Consider the following 23,621-nt stretch of genomic DNA (forward strand, 5'->3'; position numbering starts at 1 on the left):
GGACAGGTCTGGAGAGAGAAACCATGTTGCATACCAGAGCGTACTCCATATGTATGGAGTATGGATTGGGGGCAAGAAGGCAAGGGCATGTGGCTCCGTTCCATTCTCAGTAGACGCAGGGGTGGGATTCTAGCGAGAGCTCCTTTGCATATTAGGCCACACCCCCTGATGCAGCCAATCCTCCAAGAGCTTACAAGGCTCTTTTTTGTAAGCTCCAAGAGGATTGGCTACATCGGGGGGTGTGTGGCCTAATATGCAAAGGAGCTCCTGCTAGAATCCCACCCGAGTGGACAGAATGAGTTTCGCTCGGGGTTTACATCCTCGTTCCACCAGGAGTTTCATTGGAAGGCATTGGCCAAACATCTGGTTGCCAGTTTTGGCCTGGGAAACTCCTAGAACAGGGGTGGCCAACGGTAGCTCTCCAGATGTTTTTTCCTACAACTCCCATCAGCCCCAGCCAGCATGGCCAACGGCTGGGGCTGATGGGCGTTGTAGGCAAAAATCATCTGGAGAGCTACCATTGGCCACCCTTGACCTAGAGATCTGGGGGGGTGGAGCCTGGGAAGGGCGGAGTTGTGGAGGGGAGGGACCTCAGAATTGTGGGATGCCAAACGATCCACTTTCCGAAGCAGCCTCAGAGCACTTGTTTTCCAGACCCGCAACGACTGCTGCTACCCTCCCGCTGATCTTTTTTGCAAAGACCGTACCGTTCTGGGAGAGAACTGTGCCACAGCAATGTAGATTAATGCTTGGGAGTAGGAGGAAGGAGAGGGCTGCAGCGGAGGAACATCCAAGTCTTTTTCCTGATAACACAGTGAGTCATATGGTGCAAGTTATCGGCTGTCAAAACAAGAGCTGCTTCGCGTCGTTGGAGGAGCCTCGCCGGACCAGACGGAACGCCCACCTGGTTCCGTCCTGGTTCCAAGAGCTGCCTCCCAGTTGGTTGGCCTGCCTCTTAAAAATGCATTTGAAAAAAACAGGGGTAGATACCTGTATTTTGTGTCAGTGTCTTATACGGCAGTGCCTTATACGGAAATGGCTGGTGCTTGCACAGGGGACGATCTTTACCTTATACAGCAGCATTGACAAGACATCCAAAACAAATATAACTTTAGACTGGGGAGGGGGGAGTCAAATGTGTGGCCCGAGGGCTGAATCAGGCCCCCAGAGGGCTCCTATCAGGCCCATGAGCAACTCGTTGTCATCTGCTTCCTTCTCTCTTGCTCTTCCTTCTGCATCACAGCTTGCTCAATTGCAGAAGTGCTACAGAGCAAAACCTCTATTTTCTCCATTGGCTGACCAGCACTTGAAGCAAGCTATGTACAAAAACTTGCAATGCCCAGCCGTTTCATGTTTTCCTCCATGGGTCTTAGGCTCAAAGCATTGACCATGAGATTTCCGTAATGAATGCCAGTAATTCAAAAGTAGGTTTGCGACTTACAGACACACACCTGAACGGCATACTCATGAATGCGACGACACAGACATTGTCTCCAGATTTTGATGCAATAATTCAAAGTATGAGTCAGTTATTGGAGACTGTTAAATAAAATACTGCAAGAGTGTTAATCTACCTGGCATTACATTTCATGACACATATGGCCTGGCCTGATAAGGACTCATTTATGTCAGATGTGGCCCTTGTAACAAATGCATTCAAAACCCCTGTTTTAGATATTTAAAAGGAAGCCAATGGTAATCAGGGGAGGAAGAGAGGAGGCTCCTTCTCTGCTCAGCTTCCATGGCATCTCTCCAACATGGGCTTTCTTTCCAGGGTCCCCCATGCTAGTAGCCAGTTTGGTGTGATGGTTAAGTGTGCGGACTCTTATCTGGGAGAACCGGGTTTGATTCCCCACTCCTCCACTTGCACCTGCTGGAATGGCCTTGGGTCAGCCAAAGGCTGGCCTTGGGTCTTGCAGAGTTTGTCCTTGAAAGGGCAGCTTCTGGAAGAGCTCTCTCAGCCCCCCCTACCTCACAGGGTGTCTGTTGTGGGGGGTGGGGAGAATGTATAGGAGATTGTAAAGCCGCTCTGAGACTCTTGATTCAGAGAGCATGGCAGGGTATAAATCTGCAGTCTTCTAATCTCTGTGGTTAGCAACCTTTTTAAACCAGGTTTCTCTCTCATGCTCCAATTTATTTATGTGATGGCGGCTGCAGTTCGCTGAAAATGTGAGCTTAATATTTATATTACATGTCCCAAAGTCACTAAATGAAGTCCCAAAATGTTTGGATTGATAACTCAGAGACGGCTCATAGTGGCCCAATGCCCAGCCTGTTTGTTGTGTTAAGAGCTGACGGCTAATGTAATAGTCACTATACCAATGCACTACACACTGACAGATTTCAGAACATTGAGCTTTATTCTTGTGCCCGACTCCACACAATTGTCTCATGCTCATATGACAAATCTGTTGTGCAGGCTGATAGAAATTTTAGCCACCCAAGTGAAAAGAATTACAAAAAGAACTCAACATAAAACCTCCTGTGAGGAAGGGTTTTTTTTTTTTTCTCCCCAAATGTGATTTCACAAAAATCCATTCAAATGTTAGTATTTTAGTTGACCATCAAAACAGTGTTTCTAATAACGGAAGCATAGAGACCCTGACCGTTCAAAAGAAGTGTGTGAAATCCACAAATATGCACCAAAGCAGAATAGAAACGGTTCCAAATCTAGTTATACAAGGTACATTAGGAATGCATGATCTACAGCGGTAGAAAAAATGCTTTTACACACAGTAGTTGAAAAAAATCAAAGCCAAACAAATGCAGTCTTGAAATCCCTGTAAGCTGGTAAAAATTTCTCTTTCTGACATCCAAGATTATTGGCAAGCTGTCAATGAAAATAAAAGATAAAAGATATTGATTTACTGGTTCAGTGCTGAGAAACTACCTGCGTTTACAGTCAAATACATTTTGGACTAAAATCCTTTTTGGTCTGCAGTTCGTAACATAGGTAGAGACCGCTTTCAGATTTGAAACAGCAGTCAAGAAATGCAGCTACTTAAAGAGTTAAAAAAACAACAACAGAAGGTCCAGCTAGTTCTGCAGGCCACACTTCTAACTTCTTGAAACATGCGTTGTGTCTATTTTTCTCCTCCTTTTGCAAGCAAGAGTGGTTGAAGGAGGTGGTACAAGGAGGTGGCGGCGGCTGCAAGCATAGCACGCTTCAAGAGGGGATTGGATAAACGTATGGAGCAGAGGACCACCAGTGGCTGTTAGCCACAAGGTACAGATGGAACTCTCTGTCTGGGGCAGTGATGCTTTGTATTCATGCTTGGGAGGGGCAACAGGTTGAGGACTTCTAGTGTCCTGGCTCCACTGATGGACCTCCTGATGGCACCTGGGGTTTTTGTGGCCACTGTGTGACAAAGAGTGTTGGACTGGATGGGCCATTGACCTGATCCAACATGGCTTCTCTTATGATCTTCTGTGACACAGAGTGTTGGACTGGATGGGCCATTGACCTGATCCAACATGGCTTCTCTTATGTTCTTCTGTGACACAGAGTGTTGGACTGGATGGGCCACTGGCCTGATCCAACATGGCTTCTCTTATGTTCTTCTGTGACATAGTGTGTTGGACTGGATGGACCACTAGCCTAATCCAACATGGTTTCTCTTATATTCTTCTGTGACACAGTGTGTTGGACTGGATGGGTCATTGGCCTGATCCAACACAGCTTCTCTTATGTTCTTATGCTAATACCAGTAGCCCACAAAGCAGAGGTCCATCAGTGGCTATTAGCCACAGCGTATTGTTGGAAATCTCTGTCTGAGGCAGTGATGCTCTGTATTCTGGGTGCCTGGGGGGGTGGGGCAGAGTGGGAAGGCTTCTAGTGTCCGGGTCCCACTGATGGACCTCCTGATGGCACTTGGTTTTTGTGGCCACTGTGTAACAGTGTGTTGGATGGGATGGGTCACTGGCCTGATCCAACATGGCTTCTATTATGTTCTTATGGTAATACCAGTAGTTCACAAAGCAGGGGTCCATCAGTGGCTATTAGCCACAGCGTATTGTTGAAACTCTCTGTCTGGGGCAGTGATGCTCTGTATTCTTGGTGCTTGGTGAGGGGCACAATGGGAGGGGTTCTAGTGTCCTGGTCCCACTGATGGACCTCCTGATGGCACCTGGGGTTTTTTTGGTCACTGCTTGACACAGAGTGTTGGACTGGATGGGCCACTGGCCTGATTCAACAGGGCTTCTCTTATGTTCTTATGTCTGGGGCAGTGATGCTGTGTATTCTTGGTGCTTGGGGGGGGGGCACAGTGGGAGGGCTTCTAGTGTCCTGGTCCCACTGATGGACCCCCTGATAGCACCTGGGGTTTTTTTGGCCACTGTGTGACACAGTGTTGGACTGGATGGGCCACTGGCCTGATCCAACATGGCTTCTCTTATATTCTTATGTCTGGGGCAGTGATGTTTTGTATTCTTGGTGCTTGGGGGGGGGGGCACAGTGGAAGGGCTTCTAGTGTCCTGGCCCCACTAATGGACCCCCTGATGGCACCTGGGGTTTTTTTGGCCACTGCGTGACACAGAGTGTTGAACTGGATGGGCCACTGGCCTGATCCAACATGGCTTCTCTTATGTTCTTATGTCTGGGGCAGTGATGTTTTGTATTCTTGGTACTTGGGGGGGGCACAGTGGGAGGCCCCACTGATGGACCTTCTGATGGCACCAGGGGTTTTTTTGGCCACTGCGTGACACAGAGTGTTGGACTGGATGGGCCATTGGCCTAACCCAACAGGGCTTCTCTTAGGTTCTTATGAAAAGAAGGTAGGAAAAGAAAAAGATAGTGGCGCTTAATGGGACAGCCCACTTTAGGCCAATGTGCAACCCACCCCCTCACCCCTCCAATAATGAGCAAGGCCTCGACCGTTGCGTTTTGCCCATACCCTGGCAGCCACGGCTCGCGACTGGCCATCCCTGCCCACTTTGGTCTGCAGACATCAAATCGTTTCAAAGTTGCTCTCACTCGAAGCAGTCTTGTTTGCCGCCGCCTTGCCCTCGCCTTCCAGCTCCTCCACTCCGGCTTGAGTCATGAGATCCGCTATGTTTTTCTCCAGGTCGTCGATGCGACAGCTCATGTCGTCGAGTGCGTCCCAGTTAAAGAAAATGGCGCAGAGGGAAAACAACCAACCAGAACCACAAACTCGACCCAGAAGCGCTGGGAATTTGAAGTTAGCAAAATCAGCAAGCGAATCCAACTTTTAAAGCTCAACATTTCCGGGGGGCAGGGGTGTGTGTGGAGATAAATAAGATTTTAATATAGCACAGGCTGAAATAAAACTCATTTTAAAGGAGCGCTGATGTTCTAAATCTGGGCTAACGTAGGGCTTCCCAAGACTTTGCCCTCAACCAGGAAACCTGCCCTCCCTAGTTCAATTCTTGCCCCAAGCAGCAATGATTTTATTTATGTCCGTAGATTTATAGGCCGCCCTTTCACATAGTGGGCTTAGGGCGGCTTCCGACATAACAAAACGATCAAAACAGTTTACAATTAAGACAATTAAGCCACAGCTCACATTAGTTAAGGCGGCATGGATGGTGTGGACAGACCACCCTCTTCAAACTGGCTTCAAACTTCAGACACCCTCTTCAGTTCCGCAGGGCCTGCAAGACCACCCTCTTCAAACTGGCTTATGAATAGCTGAACTATAAGTGCATAACAGAAGAAACATCAAAATGGTCCAGTCTGGAGACCCGCCATCAATACCAACTGACAGGCATAGCGCCAAATGATAACATTACTGTCAGATTTAATTCAATTTAATTTAATGGTATTAGATTAGTAATGGTTTTTAATTAATGTACTAATTGCTTTTAAGGTTAATTAATGTTTATTAATGTATTGTTATTTTTTGCTGTTGTTAGCCGCCCTGAGCCTGCTTCGGCGGGGGAGGGCGGGATATAAATAAAATTTTACTTTACTTTACTTACCAATTAGGCACGCTTGTCCCAACTTAGATGTTCAAAAATCTCAGCTGTATCGGTTTTAAGCAATCGGTGCAAGGCGGTTTAAATGATAAGGATGTCTGTCTGCCTCAGCCACAGGCCCGGTGGAACGGCTCCGTCTTACAGGCCCTCCGGAACGGTAACAAATCCGGGAGGGCCCGAACCTCCACAGGGAGCTGATTCCACCAGGTCGGGGTCAAGGCCGAAAAAGCCCTGGCTCTGGTCGAGGCAAGCTGGACGTCCCTTGGGCTGGTGATGGTCAGAAGATGTTGGCCGGCCGATCGTAATGACCTCCGGGGCTTGTATGGGGAGAGACGGTCCCGCAGGTATGCCGGTCCCAGGCCGCGCAAGGCTTTAAATGTCCGCACTAAAACCTTGAAGCGGATCCGGTACCCGACTGGTAGCCGGTGCAAACTGCGCAGCATCGGCCGGCTGCTCGCTGCGTTCTGCACCTGCTGGAGCTTCCGGATCAGCCTCAAGGGCAAGCCTGCGCAGAGCGAGTTACAGTAGTCCAGCCTGGAAGTGACTGTTGCGTGCATCGCTGTAGCTAAGTCCCGAGGGGCCAGATAGGGCGCTAGTTGTTTGGCCTGCCGAAGATGGTGAAAGGCAGACCATGCAACAGCTGTGACCTGGGCCTCCGTATGAACATATGAAGCTGCCTTATACTGAATCAGACCTTTGATCCATCAAAGTCAGTACTGTCTTCTCAGACTGGCAGCGGCTCTCCGGGGTCTCAAGCGGAGGTTTTTCACACCTATTTGCCTGGACCCTTTTTTGGAGATGCCAGGGATTGAACCTGGGACCTTCTGCTTCCCAAGCAGATGCTCTGCCACTGAGCCACCGTCCCTCCCATAGAAAGGGTGGCATCCACACTCAAGCTCCTCAACTTCTAAGCTGGCATAAGAGATGCGCCATCCAGAGCGGGGAGCCAGATCTTAGAACACAGCCCCCCCGCCCCGACCTAAGTACAGGACTTATGTTATCTCAGCTCCCAGTTTGGTGTAGTGGTTAAGTGCACAGACTCTAATACGGGAGAACCAGGTTTGATTCCCCACTCCTCCACATTCAGCCATCTGGGTGACCTTGGGTCAGGCATAGTTCTCTGAGAGCTCTCTCAGCCCCCACCTACCTTACAGGGTGTCTGTTGTGGGGAGAGGAGGGGGAGAAGATTGAAAGCCGCTCTGAGTGAAGGATGGGGTACAAATTCAAATGTTGTTCTTCCCAGATGCTGCAATATGGGGATAGCAATATTGAACTACTTTACAGGGCTGCTGAAAAGCATACTTCGAAAAGCTCGAAGTGCTAAGAACTGTTTGCCCGAATGAAAAGGTAAAAAAAAAAAAAAAGACTTACAGAAAACAAAATGAAAAGTCCAAGCTCACACTAAAAATAAATACTGCAATCAGTGTTCCCTCTAAGGTGAGTTAGTGTGAGCTAGCTCACAGGCTTTTAGCCTCCAGCTCACACATTTTTTATCTTAGCTCAGCAAGGATGACCCCAGAGTCCGATAATTTTTGCAGTAGCTCACAACTTCAACGCCAGCAGCTCACAACTTTAATAGCAGCTGCTCACAAAGTAGAATTTTTGTTCAGAAGACTCTGCAGCTTAGAGGGAACATTGACTGCAATAGTCTTCTAGCGGACATTTATTTCGCTACACCACACCATCACAGCTGCATCTTTGCAAGGAGAAGGGAAGACAGAGAAAGCGTACTGTACCCCCAGAGAGCATTCTGAAGTTGCCGAACACACCTTGCCAAGTGAGGTTTCCTTCAGCAGGCCACAGAAATGTTTAACATACCGGAGAAAGCAAGAGGTCTTGTCTGGGAGCAAGACACCCAGGGCGTTGTAGAGTTTGGGGGGAACAGAGCAACATACTGGAAGGCCAAAGGATATTCCTGCCAATGATCTGGTCAGACATGGTTTGAAACTTGTCCTGCATCTGTTGCAGCAGGGTTTGCACCTGGCGGGAAAAGAAGATGTGCATGATACAGAGATCTTTTCAGAGCACAGGAATTCCTGGCCCTGTTGTGCATTTAACTAAACAACAGGAAGTATTTTGTTCAGAACAAGTCTAGCACTGGGAATGTCAGGACATGCCCATGAAAGCTTCTTTAAAAAGGTAAAGGTAGTCCCCTGTGCAAGCACCAGTCATTTTCGACTCTGGGGTGACGTCGCTTTCACAACGTTTTCATGGCAGACTTTTTACGGGGTGGTTTGCCATTGCCTTCCCCAGTCTTCTACACTTTACCCCCAGCAAGCTGGGGACTCCTTTTACCGACCTCGGAAGGATGGAAGGTTGAGTCAACCTTGAGCTGGCTTCCTGAACCCAGCTTCCGCTGGAAATCAGTTGTAAAAAGGGGAGATCTCCAGGCCCCACCTGGAGGCTGGCAACACTGAAGGGAGGGAGGGAGGGCAGGTTGCCAGGTTAGTGTTTGTAGAATCTTTCGGGCTCAAGTGCCGTGTTCTACTGGAGAAAGTTTTTCTTCCAGACGTTTCGTTCTCAGCTGCGGAGAACATCCTCAGTGGCGTTGCAGCCGGAGCAGGCGCTCTGACCTTCTTGGCTGCTGGAGAGCTGCTATTTCTAGGCTGGAGGGGGTGTGGTGAGAGGGCAAATGGTTTGTGAATGTACCCATTGTTTGGTGGGGCTTCCTGGAAGGGTGGTGATAAGGAAACTGGCTGTGGATGTTCTCCGCAGCTGAGAACGAAACGTCTGGAAGAAAAACTTTCTCCAGTGGAACACGGCACTTGAGCCTGAAAGATTCTACAAACCCTAATGATGATGCCAGCCGTGAAAACCTGAAATCTTTGATGCCAGGTTAGTGTTGGAAAATGCCTGGAGACTTCCGGGTGGAGCTGGGAGAGGGTGGGGTTTGTTGAGGGGAGGGGCCCCAGCAAGGTCCACCCCTTCCAAGCAGATAATTGTCAAAGCGGGAGATCTCCAGGCCCCACCTGGAGGCTGGCAACCCTAGACCCCAGCCATCCCCCTGGCAACAACGTCCTCCCGCTTCAATACCGCTCCCCGTCTCCACAGCAACCACAGCCTCCCTCCTAGGCGCCTCCCCCTCGCCGCTCCCCATCTCCATAGCAACCGAGGCCCTGCCCCTCCCCTAGCTCTCCGCAGGTCTCGCGCCAGCCCCGCCTGTCACCACAGCAACCGCCTCGTGCTCTCCCATCACCCCCCGCGGCTGCCCTGGGCCCTCCGAGGCCGCCTCACCACAGCGGTGAGGTCCTGAACGGTCTTGGGGTCCGTCTCGGCCATCCTGGTTCGCTCCGGCTCCCCCTCAGACTCCTGCTCAGACCCGACTCTCGAAGCGCTTCCGGGCCTCGCCCGGGGATTTCCTCTCCCCCGTCAAACAGCCCAGCGAGATCTCGCGAGACAGACGAGAGGTCGCCCGGGAGCGAAGCGTGACGGAAGAGCAGCGCCCTCTGGGAAATGTAGTTTTTGTAAGTAAGCGTTCTATTTTTGTTCCTAAAGTCTCGAATCCCAAGTGGCCTCTGGCTGGGACTCTCTGTGGTGTCGCTCTAGGCGCTGGCGTCTCGACGGTGAGGCATCCGCTACACTCTCTATTGCGATTGTTCCTGATAAAAAAAGTCGTCACACCGCCGCAAGACAGCTGTACGTCGTACACGGCTGGGTGACTGTACCTTCGTGCCGCTCTAGGCGTCCCCTCTCGTTGTACAAAGGCATTGTGGGAAATGTAGTCTTGGGGGGGGATGTAGTCTCGTATCCCGTTTCAATAGCAGGTGGGATTAAGTTTCCCAACCTCCAGGTTGAACCTGGACAGCTGCTGGAATTGCAGTTGATCACAGAGTGCACAAGCACCTTAGGGACCGACAAGAGTGGGGTTACGAAGCAAAAAAGAGGCCGTATTTCCTAACGACTTCAAATAAGTGCTCACTGTGACAAATCTCATTGTGAATAGCCTTCCTATTTAAGCGGTGGTATTTGCTGCTCACTACGGAACAGGACTGCATTTACATGTTTTTTTTGGGGGGGGGGCAAATTTAAAAAATGACGCCCCCTTTTGGGCCATTCTATATTATGGTCCCATAGAATACAATTGTAACGTACTCAGACGGGAGACGCGCGTAGGGCAACATTCTTTATTAGGAGCACGTTGCAAGAGAGGGAACACGCGGGCCGGGTCCCACTTATATACAATCCCCGGTACAGCCTACTGGGCCGGTCAGGCCAATCCTGACCGGTTGAACTTCCCGCCACAGCTGTTGATTGGCAGGGGATTCCACGCCCCGCGCTGGGCCTCTGGGACAGCCCAGTTGCCCCTGAGCGTGGGCGCATGTTGTTACTGATACACTACAACAATGGACTCCATACCCAATTTGGCACACACACACCCCTGTCGACATCCGGGGCAAGCACCCCCCCTGCCCCCCCCCCCCCAGATCCAGCCCTGTAGGGATATTCATAAACTTCCAAACCCCAAAGAGAACATTTTCATAATTCCCTCCCCCTCTCCCCCCCCCCAAAAAAAAGAAAAGAAAACCAGCCGAAAAGAGGATAGACACCACAAAAAAGAGAAAAGGAAGGAAGGAAGGAAAGTGTTATGTATGTAGACTTATCTGGATCGAGGCTGCGGGAGCTGCACTGGCTGCCAATTGTTTACCGAGTTCGCTACAAGGTGCTGGTTATTACCTTTAAAACCCTATATGGCCCAGGACCTGCCTACCTTAGGGACCGTCTCTCTCCATATGTTCCCCAGAGAGCACTAAGATCTAGTTCACAAAACCTGAAAATCCCTGGGCCAAAGGAGGCCAAGCTAAAAACAACAAGGGAGTAGGCCTTCTCGATAATGGCATCCCAATGGTGGAACCAGCTGCCAGAGGAGGTGCGGGCCCTACGGGATCAGTTCCGTAGGGCTTGTAAAACCGCCCTCTTCCAACTTGCTTTTTAAGATGGAACCTCGGCAATAATATTAAGCTATTTTATATATACTGAGACTGTAGCATCATTAAATTATACTGGTTTTTAGATAATTATTTAATTTAAATTAAATTAAATTTATGAATTGTATTTTAATTGTTATTCTGATTTTATTGTTATATCATGGCATATGTACCATGTCTTGTAAGCCGCCCTGAGCCTGCCTTGGCGGGGAGGGCGGGGTATAAATGAAAATTTATTATTATTATTATTGTCATGGCTGGGGCCGGGTCAGGCAAAGTCCAGAGGCAGTCCGAGGTCTGTAGCCAGCAAGCAGGAGTGTCCAAGGTGCCAAATGCAAATCGCTGTGCAAGTATCGCAGGTCCAAGGTCCAGAAGCCAAGGTCAGGGAGTCCAGAAGTCAAAAGCCAAAGTCAGGGAGTCAGGAACCAAAGTCAAGCCGGAGTGGATGCTAGAACGTCAAGGAGACAACTAGTTGCTTCCACAAAGCCTCCTCCCAAAGCCCACAGCTATATAGCCCTCTGCTGGCTGTTGCCCATTTGGGCTAATTGCTGGCTCTGGGAGGCAGCCAGGATCCTGTTACAACTCAAGCATCCTTGCTCTTAGGAGGGCCAGAATCCTCTCAAAACTCAGGACTCAGGGAGCGTCTTGCTTGTGAGCGTGCCGCCCTCCTCCGATCCCTGAGGTCCTGACGGAGGCGGTCACGCACACGAGCCACCCGAGAGGGCGAGGCAGGGGGGCTGGGATCTTCTTCAGCAGGAGGCAGGGGTACTGGTGCAGGTGGCAGGGGTACAGTTTCCTCGGCAGACTCGTCTTCCTCTGCAGGGTCCCCAGCACCCATGACAATTATTAGACTTATGTCAACTATCTGGGTATTCCTATTTAGCTAATTGTAGCCAGAAGAACGGAACTTGGGGAACTAGGAACAATGGACAGCAGGATCCTGATACCTGCTGCCTTGTACCAATCATAGGGCCCCGGCCAGTTTGAACAGACCAATAACCTGCTAGCGTGGGAACCCAGCGTTGTATACATAGTTATGGCCCGTCGACCAGTTAGCCAGTCTTGTTACTGCAGCCATCCACCATGCTGCCTCTAATAAAGAGCTGTTATCACTGTTGCCTTGTCTCTTCGATGCTTTGAACCCACTATATTATAGGAAGGAAGGAAGGAAGGAAGGAAGGAAGGAAGGAAGGAAGGAAGGAAGGAAGGAGGGAAGGAAGGAAGGAAGGAAGGAAGGAAGGAAGGAGGGAAGGAAGGAAGGAAGGAAGGAAGGAAGGAAGGAAGGAAGGAAGGAAGGAAGGAAGGAAGGAAGGAGGGAGGGAGGGAGGGAGGGAAGGAAGGAAGGAAGGAAGGAAGGAAGGAAGGAAGGAAGGAAGGAAGGAAGGAAGGAAGGAAGGAAGGAAGGAAGGAAGGAAGGAAGGAAGGAAGGAAGGAAGGACTGTCCTCTAAAAAGATGATCTGGTGTCCCCAGCTCAGATGACAGGGCTAATGAATGACCCCGGGGGAAGGGTCAGCTCTGGCCACAGACACACATACCTTTGTAACAAAAAACAGGGACTAAATATAGGTGGTTTACCAGGGAGAAGTAACCAGGAAGGCAGTATGCGTCTGTGTCCTGGGTAAGTAAAGACAACTGAAGAATATGTGACTATTAATTGAGGAGTTTTGCAAGTACTTTGTGCATGTCATGGTTGACTGCTGGCCACCCCTAGTGAAGTTTGGACATTCAGAGAGGTGGCTTGCTGCTGCCCACCCCCACCTCCTAACTGCTGGTATTCCTTGGAGGTCTCCCATCCAAGTACTTGCCAGGGTTGGCCCCACTTAGCTTCCGAGATCTGACAAGATCGGTCTTGCCTGGGCTACATGACAGTACTCCATGTGTCTTAGTATGCTATATGTTTGCTGATATTATTTTGGGGTAGCAGGGTTGCCAGCGTCCAGGTGGGGCCTGGAGATCTCCCGATTTCACAATTGATCTCCAGCTGGCAGAGATCAGCTTCCCTGGAGGAAATATGGAACAATGCAATCAACACTGGAAATATAGTTATTATCACACCAAAGTGTGTACAAAGATATATTTTAGTGATAAAGACTTAACAACATTTAAATATACAGTAATCTTTCCAGAATAGCAGCTGGTTACAAAACACAATCATTCACAGAAGAAGTGAAAAAGTCCACACAACTCCATATATGGGGCAAAGCCCAACGCCCTGTACATGTCTCTATGTCTTGTCATCTTCTGTTCTGCTACCAAGGAATCAAAAAAATCCCACGAGAGAGAGAAAAATTCCACTAGGTCAAATTACAGTTTCGTTTTGTGTCCCTTCGTCAGCCTGATATCTCCACGACCATCATTCCACAGAGCCACACAAAAATACTTTTGCTTTCGAATCAACACATTTCTTTTTTCTCTGCACCTGGCTCTTCACGCTCCTACCCTTTTCTGCAAGTTTTAAAAGTAGCAACATACAAAACTCCCACCCCAAACAAGATATCCAAAGCACAACGGTTCTTTCAGTCAACAGCAGCAGCCTTACACAGCCCCTCAAATGCATTGGGCCTGCTGGAATGGCACAGGGTTGCCGACTCCATGTTGGGAAATTCCTGGAGATACGGGGTCAGAATTGGGCGGAGGGCACGGTTTGGGGAGGGGAGTGACCTCAGCAGGGTATAATGCAATAGAGTCCAACTCTAGGGGAACTGATCTCTGTAGCCTGGAGCTCAGTTACAATTACGGGAGATCTCCAGGTCCCTCCTGCAGGTTGGCAACCCTAAAATAACCAAATCATTCTCTTTTCAAGGCCTGGAGTCAGGAAGATTGCAGGAAATGTGGTTTTGCCTTAAAATCTTTTATTTGCCTTGAAAATGATCAAGTTTGCAAAATCGCATGGTGGTTAGGATTGCCAAGTCCAATTCATGTAATATCTGGGGACTTTGGGGGTGCAGGAGGCATTGGGGTGGCGCCAGCAACAAGGTCATGGTAAGCATAGTTGAACTCCAAAGGAAGTTCTGGCCATCACACTGAAAGGGACCGCACACCTTTTCAATGCCTTCCTTCCATTGGAAATAATGAAGGATAGGGGCACCTTCTTTTGGGGTTCATAGAACTGGACCCCCTGGTCCAATCTTTTTGAAACTTGAGAAGAGGCATCGGATGCTAGGCTGCAAATTTGGTGCCTCTACCTCAAAAAAATTGGCGCCTCTACCCCCCCTGAGCCCCAGATACCTGTCAATCAATTCTCCATTAAACCCAATGGGAATCGGTCTCCATAGGGAATAATGGAGTGCCCAGCAGACATTTCCCTCCCCCCCCCACTTTCTGATGACCCTGAAACAAGGGGAGGGCCTCCAAACCAGGGGATCTCCTGCCCCCACCTGGGGATTGGCAACCCCAGTGGCAATTGCCTTTGAAGGAAACACCTTCTCTCTCGAGTTGGAAAACGCTCTGAACCCAGTAAATGAGGCTGGCTTCTTAAGGTTGCCGCTCTATTATTGCAGCAAAGTTGTCCCCCCCCCCGCACCCCGATCTTTTTCCCACCAATGATTCACCCAGCCGACTTCTTCCCTCAGACGGCCATCCGTGCCTCTCGGTCTCCTTGATTCGCCATCCTTCTGGTTAAAGCCCTAATTGCCACTTGTCTTCTATCGATCCCTCTAATCCCGTTCGCTTCATTGGGCTGCACAGCCGTGCTCAGTCAATCTATGCCACGCTTTAACCTATTATATCTTGTTTCCACTTAATTGCACCCACTGAATAATAGGCCGGGGAAGCGGCCGGTCATATTTAGCATTCAGCAAAAGACAGAGAACTCTCCGGAGTTACAAGAACAAATTTGCCGGAACTCTGTGTTCAGGAGTGGCAAAATGGCAGCCAGGCCTTGGATGATTTAATTTTAGTTAAGCAAAGGAAGTGATCAGAATGTCGGTCCACGCAGCCACGTGCTGTCTGGTTCCAGAGGCAGCGGCTCGCCAGGGTGTGAGGAAGAGAAAGAGCTTTCCCAAGACCTGCTCTTTGAGTAGGGTTGCCAATCCCCAGGTGGGGGCAGGGGACCCCCCAGTTTGGAGGCCCTCCCCTCGTTTTAAGGTTCATCAGAAAGCGGGGGGAGGGGAGGACTCCCATAGGGTATAATGGAGAATAGATCTGGGATAGATCGATATAGGGTATAATGGAGAATAGATATGGGAAGATCGATTCCCATAGGGTATAATGGAGAATAGATCTGTGAGTAGATAGATAGATAGATAGATAGATAGATAGATAGATAGATAGATAGATAGATAGATAGATAGATAGATAGATGAATTTATTGTCATTGTTCTCAACAAAAAGAGAGCAACGAAATGAGGTGCTCTTCCACAAACATACCAACACATCAAACACACATATTCATAAACCATTTAAATACATCTAAAACCATTAAACCATTTAAACCATTAAAACCATTTAAATACATCTAAAACGGATAAACATTCATAAAACCATCTGGGGCTCTGGGGAGTATCTGGGGCTCTGGGGAGGCTGTATTTTTAGGTAGAGGCACCAGATTTTCAGCATAGCATCCAGCGCCTCTCCCCAAAATACCCTCCAAGGTTCAAAAAGGTTGGACTGGGGGTCCAATTCTATGAGCCACAAAAGAAGGTACCCCTATCTTCATTATTTCCAATGGAGGGAAGGCATTTAAAAGGTGTGCGGTCCATTTAAATACGTTGGCCAGAACTCCCTTTGGAGTTCAATGATGCTTGTCACAACCTTGCTCCTGGCTCCACCCCCAATGTCTCCCGGCTCCACCCCCAAAAGTCCCCAGATATTTCTTGAATTGGACTTGGCAACCCTATGTTTTGAGAGCCTTAACGGGAGATGCCAAGGGGTGAACCCAGGGTAGGGATGCCAGCCTCCAGATGGGATATGGGGCTCCCCTGGAATTACAGCTTATCTGACTTTTCCTCCAGGTTCAGTCTCATAAGAACATAAGAGAAGCCATGTTGGATTAGGCCAATGGCCCATCCAGTCCAACACTCTGTGTCACACAGTGGCCAAAAAACAAGCAAACAGGTTTCAGGTCCAACAGTGGGGCCAGGACACTAGAAGTCCTCCCATTGTTGCCCCCCACCCAAGCGTCAAGAATACAGAGCATCACTTGCCCCACACAGAGAGTTCCATCTATACCTTGTGGCTAATAGCCACTGATGGACCCTCTGCTCCATATGTTGATCCAATCCCCTCTTGAAGCTGTCTATACTTGTAGCTGCCGCCACCTCCTGCAGCAGTGAATTCCATGTGCTCATCACCCTTTTGGGTGAAGAAGGACTTCCTTTTGTCTGTTCTAACTCGACTCCACAGCAATTTCATGGAGCGCCCACGAGTTCTTGTATTGTGAGAAAGGGAGAAAAGGACTTCTTTCTCTACCTTCTCTATCCCACGCATAATCTTGTAAACCTCTATCATGTCTTAAAGGGGTGGGTGGGCAATACATCCAGTTAAAAGAACCAGGCAGGAGGTGATGGGAAAGACCTCTGCCTGTGACAGCGAAGAGCAACTGCCGGTCTGAGTAGACAAGACTGACTTTGATGGACCAAAGGCCATATTCAGTCAAAAGCAGCTTCTAATGGACAGGCCAGCCCTGGATGATTCAGTTGTTGTTAGAAGATCAGTATCATAATGCCCCTGTATAAATCGATGGTGCGATCTCATTTGGAATGCTGTGTACAATTCTGGTCACCGCATCTCAAAAAGGATATTATAGCACTGGAAAAAGTCCAGAAAAGGGCAACTAGAATGATTAAAGGTTTGGAACACTTTCCCTATGAAGAAAGGTTAAAACGCTTGGGGCTCTAGCTTGGAGAAACGTCGACTGCGGGGTGACATGATAGAGGTTTATAAAATTATGCATGGGATGGAGAAAGTAGAGAGAGAAGTCCTTTTCTCCCTTTCCTTCTTCACCCAAAGGGTGATTAACATGTGGAATTCACTGCCACAGGAGGTGGTGGCGGCTACAAGCATAGCCAGCTTCAAGACGGGGTAGGGACGGTGGCTCAGTGGTAGAGCATCTGCTTGGGAAGCAGAAGGTCCCAGGTTCAATCCCCGGCATCTCCAAAAAAGGGTCCAGGCAAATAGGTGTGAAAAACCTCAGCCTGAGACCCTGGAGAGCCGCTGCCAGTCTGAGAAGACAATACTGACTTTGATGGACCGAGGGTCTGATTCAGTAGAAGGCAGCTTCATATATATATATATTCCTGTCAAGAGGGGATTGGATAAAAATATGGAGCAGAGGTCCATCAGTGGCTATTAGCCACAGTGTGTGTGTATATATGTTGGCCTGATCCAACATGGCTTCTTATGTGCTTAAGAGCCCAAATTCTGCTGTTTGTAGCTCACTTAAAAGGAATATCAGGAAGTGTTGGAGATTTAATTCAGCTATGTGGTATTGGGTGCAACGCTCATGTTCTGTAATTGTAACAGTGAAATCATTGCAAGGCTGTTGATGTGCCTTGCCTTCCAGCCCCAGACAAATATAACACTCTGCTATTTTGCCATCAAATGACATCTTGGCTCTTATCATTGCACTATTTACTAAAGGGCTGACCAAAGCTACTAAATTGGGGGGGGGGCCTTTGCTGTGCAGAAAGGGGCAAAATAAGACTCATCGGACCATGGTGGCAGCTAAAACTAGGATCCAGAGAGAAAGAAGCAGTTCGTTCACATGCTGCCTAGGCGAGCTGTGTCCATTTAAGAGTTCCACGGAGGGCAGAACAACTGCAGATATAATCGGCGATAGCGTTGCTGCATCAGAAGGGAAAAAATCCAGCGTGTATCTGCTAAAAGCTTCTCTGCTCCCGAGCAATTTAAAACCCTGTTCCCTGATGGAATTAACCTGGGTTGACATGACATTAAAGTGATGTTTCCTTTCCCTCCATAACATCGTTTAATTTTTTTTTCCCCCTTGTGCTGCGGCAGCAGCCGTCATCCAAGGGGCACCTGGGAATTCGCATCTCTTGATACCTCAAGGGCACTCTGAAGGGAAAACTTTGGTGCAGATAAAGGATTCACATTTGTTTTCAAGTAAAGGAATCTGTTAGGGAATGGAGATACTTTTTGTTGGATATTGTAACTCTGCAAGATGATCTGGTAGGGAAAGAGTTAAGAGAACTCTCTCTCTCCCCCCCCCCCCCCACTCCAGGGGTACACTTGGATAGGTGTTGAACTGCTTTGTCCCTTGCTTGCCTTCTGTTTCATCTTATATAGGGCCTTTCCTCTCCTCTCTCTTACCTGGGCTTGGAGCTGTAGCAAGTTAACCTTTTTGAAGTTCATCTGTTCACAATATGTCATGTAAGATGTGCTTCTAATTTTGTAAGTAAAAATTCTTTCTCTTGTTACCGTTGGAGTCGGATCATCTTTGTCATTTGTTTGAGCAGCATTTTCTCTCAACCAGGACAAGTGGAGGATCGGGGATGCTGTGTAACGCTTCTGTGCTTCCAAGTCAAATGATTTCTTTTTACACATAACTCCAATTTTTTTTTTTACCTGTGATCAGAGGTACAGAGCGGTGTGGTTTAATAACGCCATACTAATAACTGGAAGAGCTCATTGGAGCTCCAGGGTCTATATTACAAGTGGATTCATCCCCCCCACAAAGCATATTCGTGGATGACAGCACTGCATAGTGGCTAGAACATGGATGACCAAACTGTGGCTCGGAACCCACATGTGGTTCTTTCACACATTGTGTGGCTCTCAAAGCCTCCACCATCCCATTAGCAGGCAGCTTGGAGAATGCATTTAAAGTTGCTTTCTTTTCACCGTTCTCTCCCCATCTAATTCCTTCCTTCCTTCCATTCCTACCTACATCTGATGTTCATGTCTAGCAGCTCTCAAACATCTGACATTCATGTCTTGTGGCTCTCAAGCCTCTATTCTATGTGGGAGAGCCAATTTGGTGTAGTGGTTAAGTGTGCGAACTCTTATATGGGATTCCCCACTCCTCCACTTGCATCTGCTGGCATGGCCTTGGGTCAGCCATAGCTCTGGCAGAGGTTGTCCTTGAAAGGGCAGCTGCTGTGAGAGCCCTCTCAACCCACCCACCTCACAGGGTGTCTGTTGTGGGGCAGGAAGGTAAAGGAGATTGTGAGCCGCTCTGAGACTCTTCGGAGTGGAGGGCGGGATATAAATCCAATATCTTCATCTACCTCACAGGGTGTCTGTTGTGGGGGGGAGGAAGGGAAAGGAGATTGTGAGCTGCTCTGAGACTCTTCGGAGTGGAGGGCGGGATATAAATCCAATATCTTCTTCTTCTTACATTAAGCAAGTTAAGCAGACCTTATGTTGGGACCTTAATCTGAGTAGACCCACCTTAGCCATTTATGAATGGGCAACTCCCTGCTTTTGATGACCTTTCCGTATTCACAAAGAGAAGTCAATACTAATCAAGACCATCTCTGCTTAGCTTCCATGATCTGGCAAGGCTGGGATAGCCTGGGCCATGCAGGTCAAGGTCAACCAAGCCTAACAGTCAGCATTTTGATGCTGTTATTTAGCTTGTATTTGCGTGAGCATCGCAGGAATCCTTAACCTGGTGAGATTCTAGGACTTCCCTTCCAGCCACGCTCAGGGTAAGCTGTGGGTATATCCCTGGGCCTCGAATAGCAAGTGACATTAGCAACGGCAGCCAGTCGAAGAGGAAGAGAGAAGAAAGTACGGCTAGCAAGACTGAACAGCAGGATGCTAAGGACCGTGGACAGCTCCTATTTAAGAACATAAGAGCCTCGCTGGATCGTATCAGCGGTCCATCTAGTCCAGCATCCCGTCTCACACAGTTGCCAACCAGCTCTTCTGGAGGGCCAACGGCAGGATGTAGAGGCCGAGGCTTTCCCTGGATGTTGCCTCATGGCACTGGCATTCGGAATGTGGAGGTTGCCTTTAGTCACCGTGACTAATAGCCATTGATAGACCTGTTCTCCATGAAGCTGTCTCATCTTCTTTTGAAGCTGACTGTGACCATCACTACATCGTCCGGCAGGGAGTTTTTACATTTTCACTGTTTGTTGTGTAAAGAAGTATTTCCTTTTGTCTGTCCTGAATCCGTTGCCCATCAGTTTCATCGGATACCCTTGGGTTCAAGTCTTTGGGGAAAGGGGGAAAAAAAAGTTCTCTCAGTCTACCCTCTCTACCCTGTGCCTAATTTTATCATCTTTTATCATGTCCTTCAGTTTGGTGTAGTGATTTGATTTGGTGCAGGTGTAGAGAGCCAGTTTGGTGTCGTGGTGAAGTGCACGTACTCTTATCTGGGAGAACTGGGTTTGATTCCCCACTCCTCCACTTGCAGCTGTTGGAATAGCCTTGGGTCAGCCATAGCTCTCGCAGAGTTTGTCCTTGAAAGGGCAGCTTCTGGGAGAGCTCTCTTAGCCCCACTTATTTCACAGTGTGTGTGTTGTGGGGGAGAAAGATAAAGGAGATTGTAAGCTGCTCTGAGACTGATTCAGAGAGAAGGGCAGGGTATAAATCTGCGGTCTTCTCCTCCTCCTCCCCTCCTCCTCCTCTAGTCATTTATTTTCTAACCTGAAAAGTCCCAGACTCTTCAGCCTTTCCTCATAGAGAAGATATTCCGACCCCCTAATCATCCAGGTTGTTCTCTTCTGTACTTTTTCCAGCTCTGAAATGTCCTTTTTGAGATACGGTGACCAGAAATGCACACAATATTCCAAACGAAGCTGCTCCATGGATCTATACTTACCTGGTTGAGATGAAGCTCCAGTGAAGCCCAGAACAAACCGAGCTTCATACTTTCTGGAGTAACATGAGGAGACGACTACCTGAAGCTCCAGTGAAGCTGTAGTATGGAGGTGTCGAACTTATTTGTTACGGGGGCCGGATCTGACATAAATGAGACCTTGTTGGGCTGGGCCATGTGTGTCATAAAATGTAATGCCAGGTAGCGGAGATATAAAATTCAAAAAGGACATGGACAGACACGATTAATGATGTATATCTCCTGTGTGATAAAGGAACCGGGCAAAGGAAGCTCTGGCTCTTTCCCTTCTTTCCCAGGGGATGAGGAGATGAAGGCACCTCAGCCAGTAGAAGGAAAAGAGGCTTGGCTCAGTAGTTCTGTTGTGCAACTGAGAGAGCCTGGCAAAGCAAGCTATCCCTCCCCCCCCCTTCTTCCCCAAGGGAGGAGCCTCAGCAAATGGAGAAAATAGAGGCTTTGCTCTGTAGCTTCTGTGCAATGGAGCAAGCCTGGCAAAGCAAGCTGTGAGCCAGAAGGAAGCAAGAGAGAGGAAGAACAAAGCAGACTTGCTCAAGGGCTTGATAGGAACCTTCTGGGGGCCTCATTCAGCCCCCGAATCGCACGTTTGACACCCCTGCTGCAGAAGCTTTAAAGGGGTGACTCTCTGCTTTGGAACAACGCATCGTTCTGCTACTGAGTGACCTCCAATTGTGCCTGTATGCCGTAGACACTTGTAGAGCATTTGGTGAGCCTATTCAGACATTTCTGCCCTGAGATCTGGACTCTTAGTCTCGAATTGTGAGTCTGATTATGCATCGTCGTCATTTCTGAAATAGGCTGGAACTTCTAGCAACCGGGCCCTCTAATAAAATTGCAAGATGTCAAAGCATCTTAAAGTGCGGGCATCTTGATGGGGAGATTATTTTTTTTTTTAAGGCTGCTGGCTTAGCCCGAGCAGCCATTTAAAATGCCAATATTCCTTCTGACACAGTTTGTGGAATCGTGCTGTCAATCCCCTCGAAGGTCCTTAAGACCACATTTAATGGTTTCTTTGTTCCATCTTGGCTGTTGGAAACGACAGGCTTGAAAAGTTATCGGATGGACGAAAATGAATTTTTAATACATCAATTACTATGTGGGTAGCCAAGGGTGGGAAAGAGGTCTTACGGATGCTTTCTGCTCGCTTTCCCTTTAAGCGGGAAGAGAAGAGCCGAAGGCGGGGCGGCGACGGGTGTTTCTCGAGGCTTTCCCAATATAAATGAAGTCGGGGGCAACGTTAACCAAGAGGCTGTAATTAGAAATCAAACAAGCATGGCGGAGAAGGGAAAACAACATTCTGGACTCAGCAGTTTTCATGAATCACCCGGCGCTGACACAAAACGCTTGGGGCAGGAGATTGGACAATACGTTACACTAAAATAAGGAATCGGTGATTTGCTGGAAAATAGGAAGCACTCGGGTCGCTTTGTAGGTTGTGCTCTTGGAAGTCAAAGCTAATTAAATGTTTGTCCCAAGGTCTGTTTGCATTAGCGGCCCCGTGGTGCAGAGTTGTAAAGCAGCAGTACTGCAGTACTGTGATCTGAACTCTCTGCTCACGATCTGAGTTCGATTCCGGCGGAAGCTGGGTTTTCAGGTAGCCGGCCCAAGGTTGACTCAGCCTTCCATCCTTCCGAGGTCGGTCAAATGAGTACCCAGCTTGCTGGGGGGAAAGTGTAAAAGACTGGGGAAGGCAATGGCAAACCACCCCGTAAAAAGTCTGCCGTGAAAACGTTGTAAAAGTGACGTCACCCCAGAGTCAGAAACGACTGGTGCTTGCACAGGGGATCTTTCCTTTCCTGTTTGCGATAATGCCAGGGAACAATGAAATTATCTTTGCTGTGTTCAAGAGCCAGTCTTTGCTGTGTTAGAGAGGCAGTTCGGTATAGTGGTTAAGTGTGTACACTCTTATCTGGGAGCAGTGTTCCCTCTAACCTGAATTAGTGTGAGCTAGCTCACCGTTTTTTTAGCCTCTTCACACGTTTCCCTTAGCTCAGGAACAATGGCCCCAGAGCAAATCAATGAATGCGGTAGCTTACAACTTTAATGCCAGTAGCTCACGAAGTAGAAGTTTTGCTCACAAGACTCCACAGCTTAGAGGGAGAATTGTCTGGAAAAACCAAGTTTGATTCCCTACACCTCCACTTGCAGCTGCTGGAATGGCCTTGGGTCAGCCATAGCTCTCGCAGAGCTGTCCTTGAACGGGCATCTTTCGTGAGAGCTCTCTCAGCCCCACCTACCTCAGGGTGTCTGTTGTGGGGGAAGAAGATAAAGGAGATTGTAAGCCGCTCTGATACTCTGATTCAGAGAGAACGGCGGGGTATAAATCTGCGGTATTCTTCCTCTACTTCTTTCTTACAATAGGTACCATAGATCTTCCCCCTCCTAAATGGCTATAACGTTTGGGGAAAACATAGAGTTTCCCTGGAAATGCCTAGAGTGGACACCGCGTGACGTCACTGACACGATGATGTCACCAACGTGATGACGTCAGTTTCGGGTGACGTCATCACACACCGCGCATGTTGCGTGCACAAAGATAGTCACCCGCCGGAAGTGCAGAGGTACTTGGCAACCCTAGGTGCGGCTGCTGCTGGTGTCTTTGCCAAGTTTGCCTCTCTCTGCCTCTTCCAGTTTGGTGTAGTGGTTAAGTGTGTGGACTCTTATCTGGGAGAACCGGGTTTGATTCCCCACTCCTCCACTTGCAGCTGCTGGAATGGTCTTGGGTCAGCCATAGCTCTGGCAGAGGTTGTCCTTGAAAGGGTGACTGAAAGAGCCAGTTTGGTGTAGTGGTTAAGTGTGCGGACTCTTATCTGGGAAAACTGGGTTTGATTCCCCACTCCTCCACTTGCACCTGCTGGAATGGCCTTGGGTCAGCCATAGCTCTTGCAGAGGTTGTCCTTGAAAGGGCAGCTTCTGGGAGAGCTTTCTCAGCCCCACCCACAACAGGGTGTCTGTTGTGGGGGGAGAAGACATAGGAGATTGTAAGTCGCTCTGAGTC

The 23,621-nt window shown here is 48.7% G+C and overlaps 1 protein-coding gene across 2 annotated transcripts; it reads right to left on the reverse strand.

Annotated features, from left to right (window-relative positions):
* Window positions 1–2,341: 2,341 nt before the first annotated feature.
* On the reverse strand, window positions 2,342–9,332 carry HSBP1 (heat shock factor binding protein 1). 2 transcript variants are annotated; one of them, XM_060253934.1, is made up of 4 exons: window positions 9,169–9,332; window positions 7,848–7,914; window positions 4,893–5,092; window positions 2,342–2,830 (listed from the first exon to the last, which is right to left on the reverse strand). In XM_060253934.1, exons 1-3 carry the CDS (start codon window positions 9,211–9,213, stop codon window positions 4,947–4,949), a joined length of 258 nt encoding a protein of 85 aa, XP_060109917.1. In that variant the 5' UTR covers window positions 9,214–9,332; the 3' UTR covers window positions 2,342–2,830; window positions 4,893–4,946. The 2 variants fall into 2 exon arrangements, with proteins under 2 accessions (XP_060109917.1, XP_060109918.1); XM_060253935.1 differs by having other exon boundaries at window positions 4,893–5,087; window positions 7,843–7,914; window positions 9,169–9,312.
* Window positions 9,333–23,621: the final 14,289 nt, after the last annotated feature.

The sequence above is a fragment of the Heteronotia binoei genome, chromosome 14 (genome assembly GCF_032191835.1).
Source record: "Heteronotia binoei isolate CCM8104 ecotype False Entrance Well chromosome 14, APGP_CSIRO_Hbin_v1, whole genome shotgun sequence".
Taxonomy (NCBI): domain Eukaryota; kingdom Metazoa; phylum Chordata; class Lepidosauria; order Squamata; family Gekkonidae; genus Heteronotia; species Heteronotia binoei.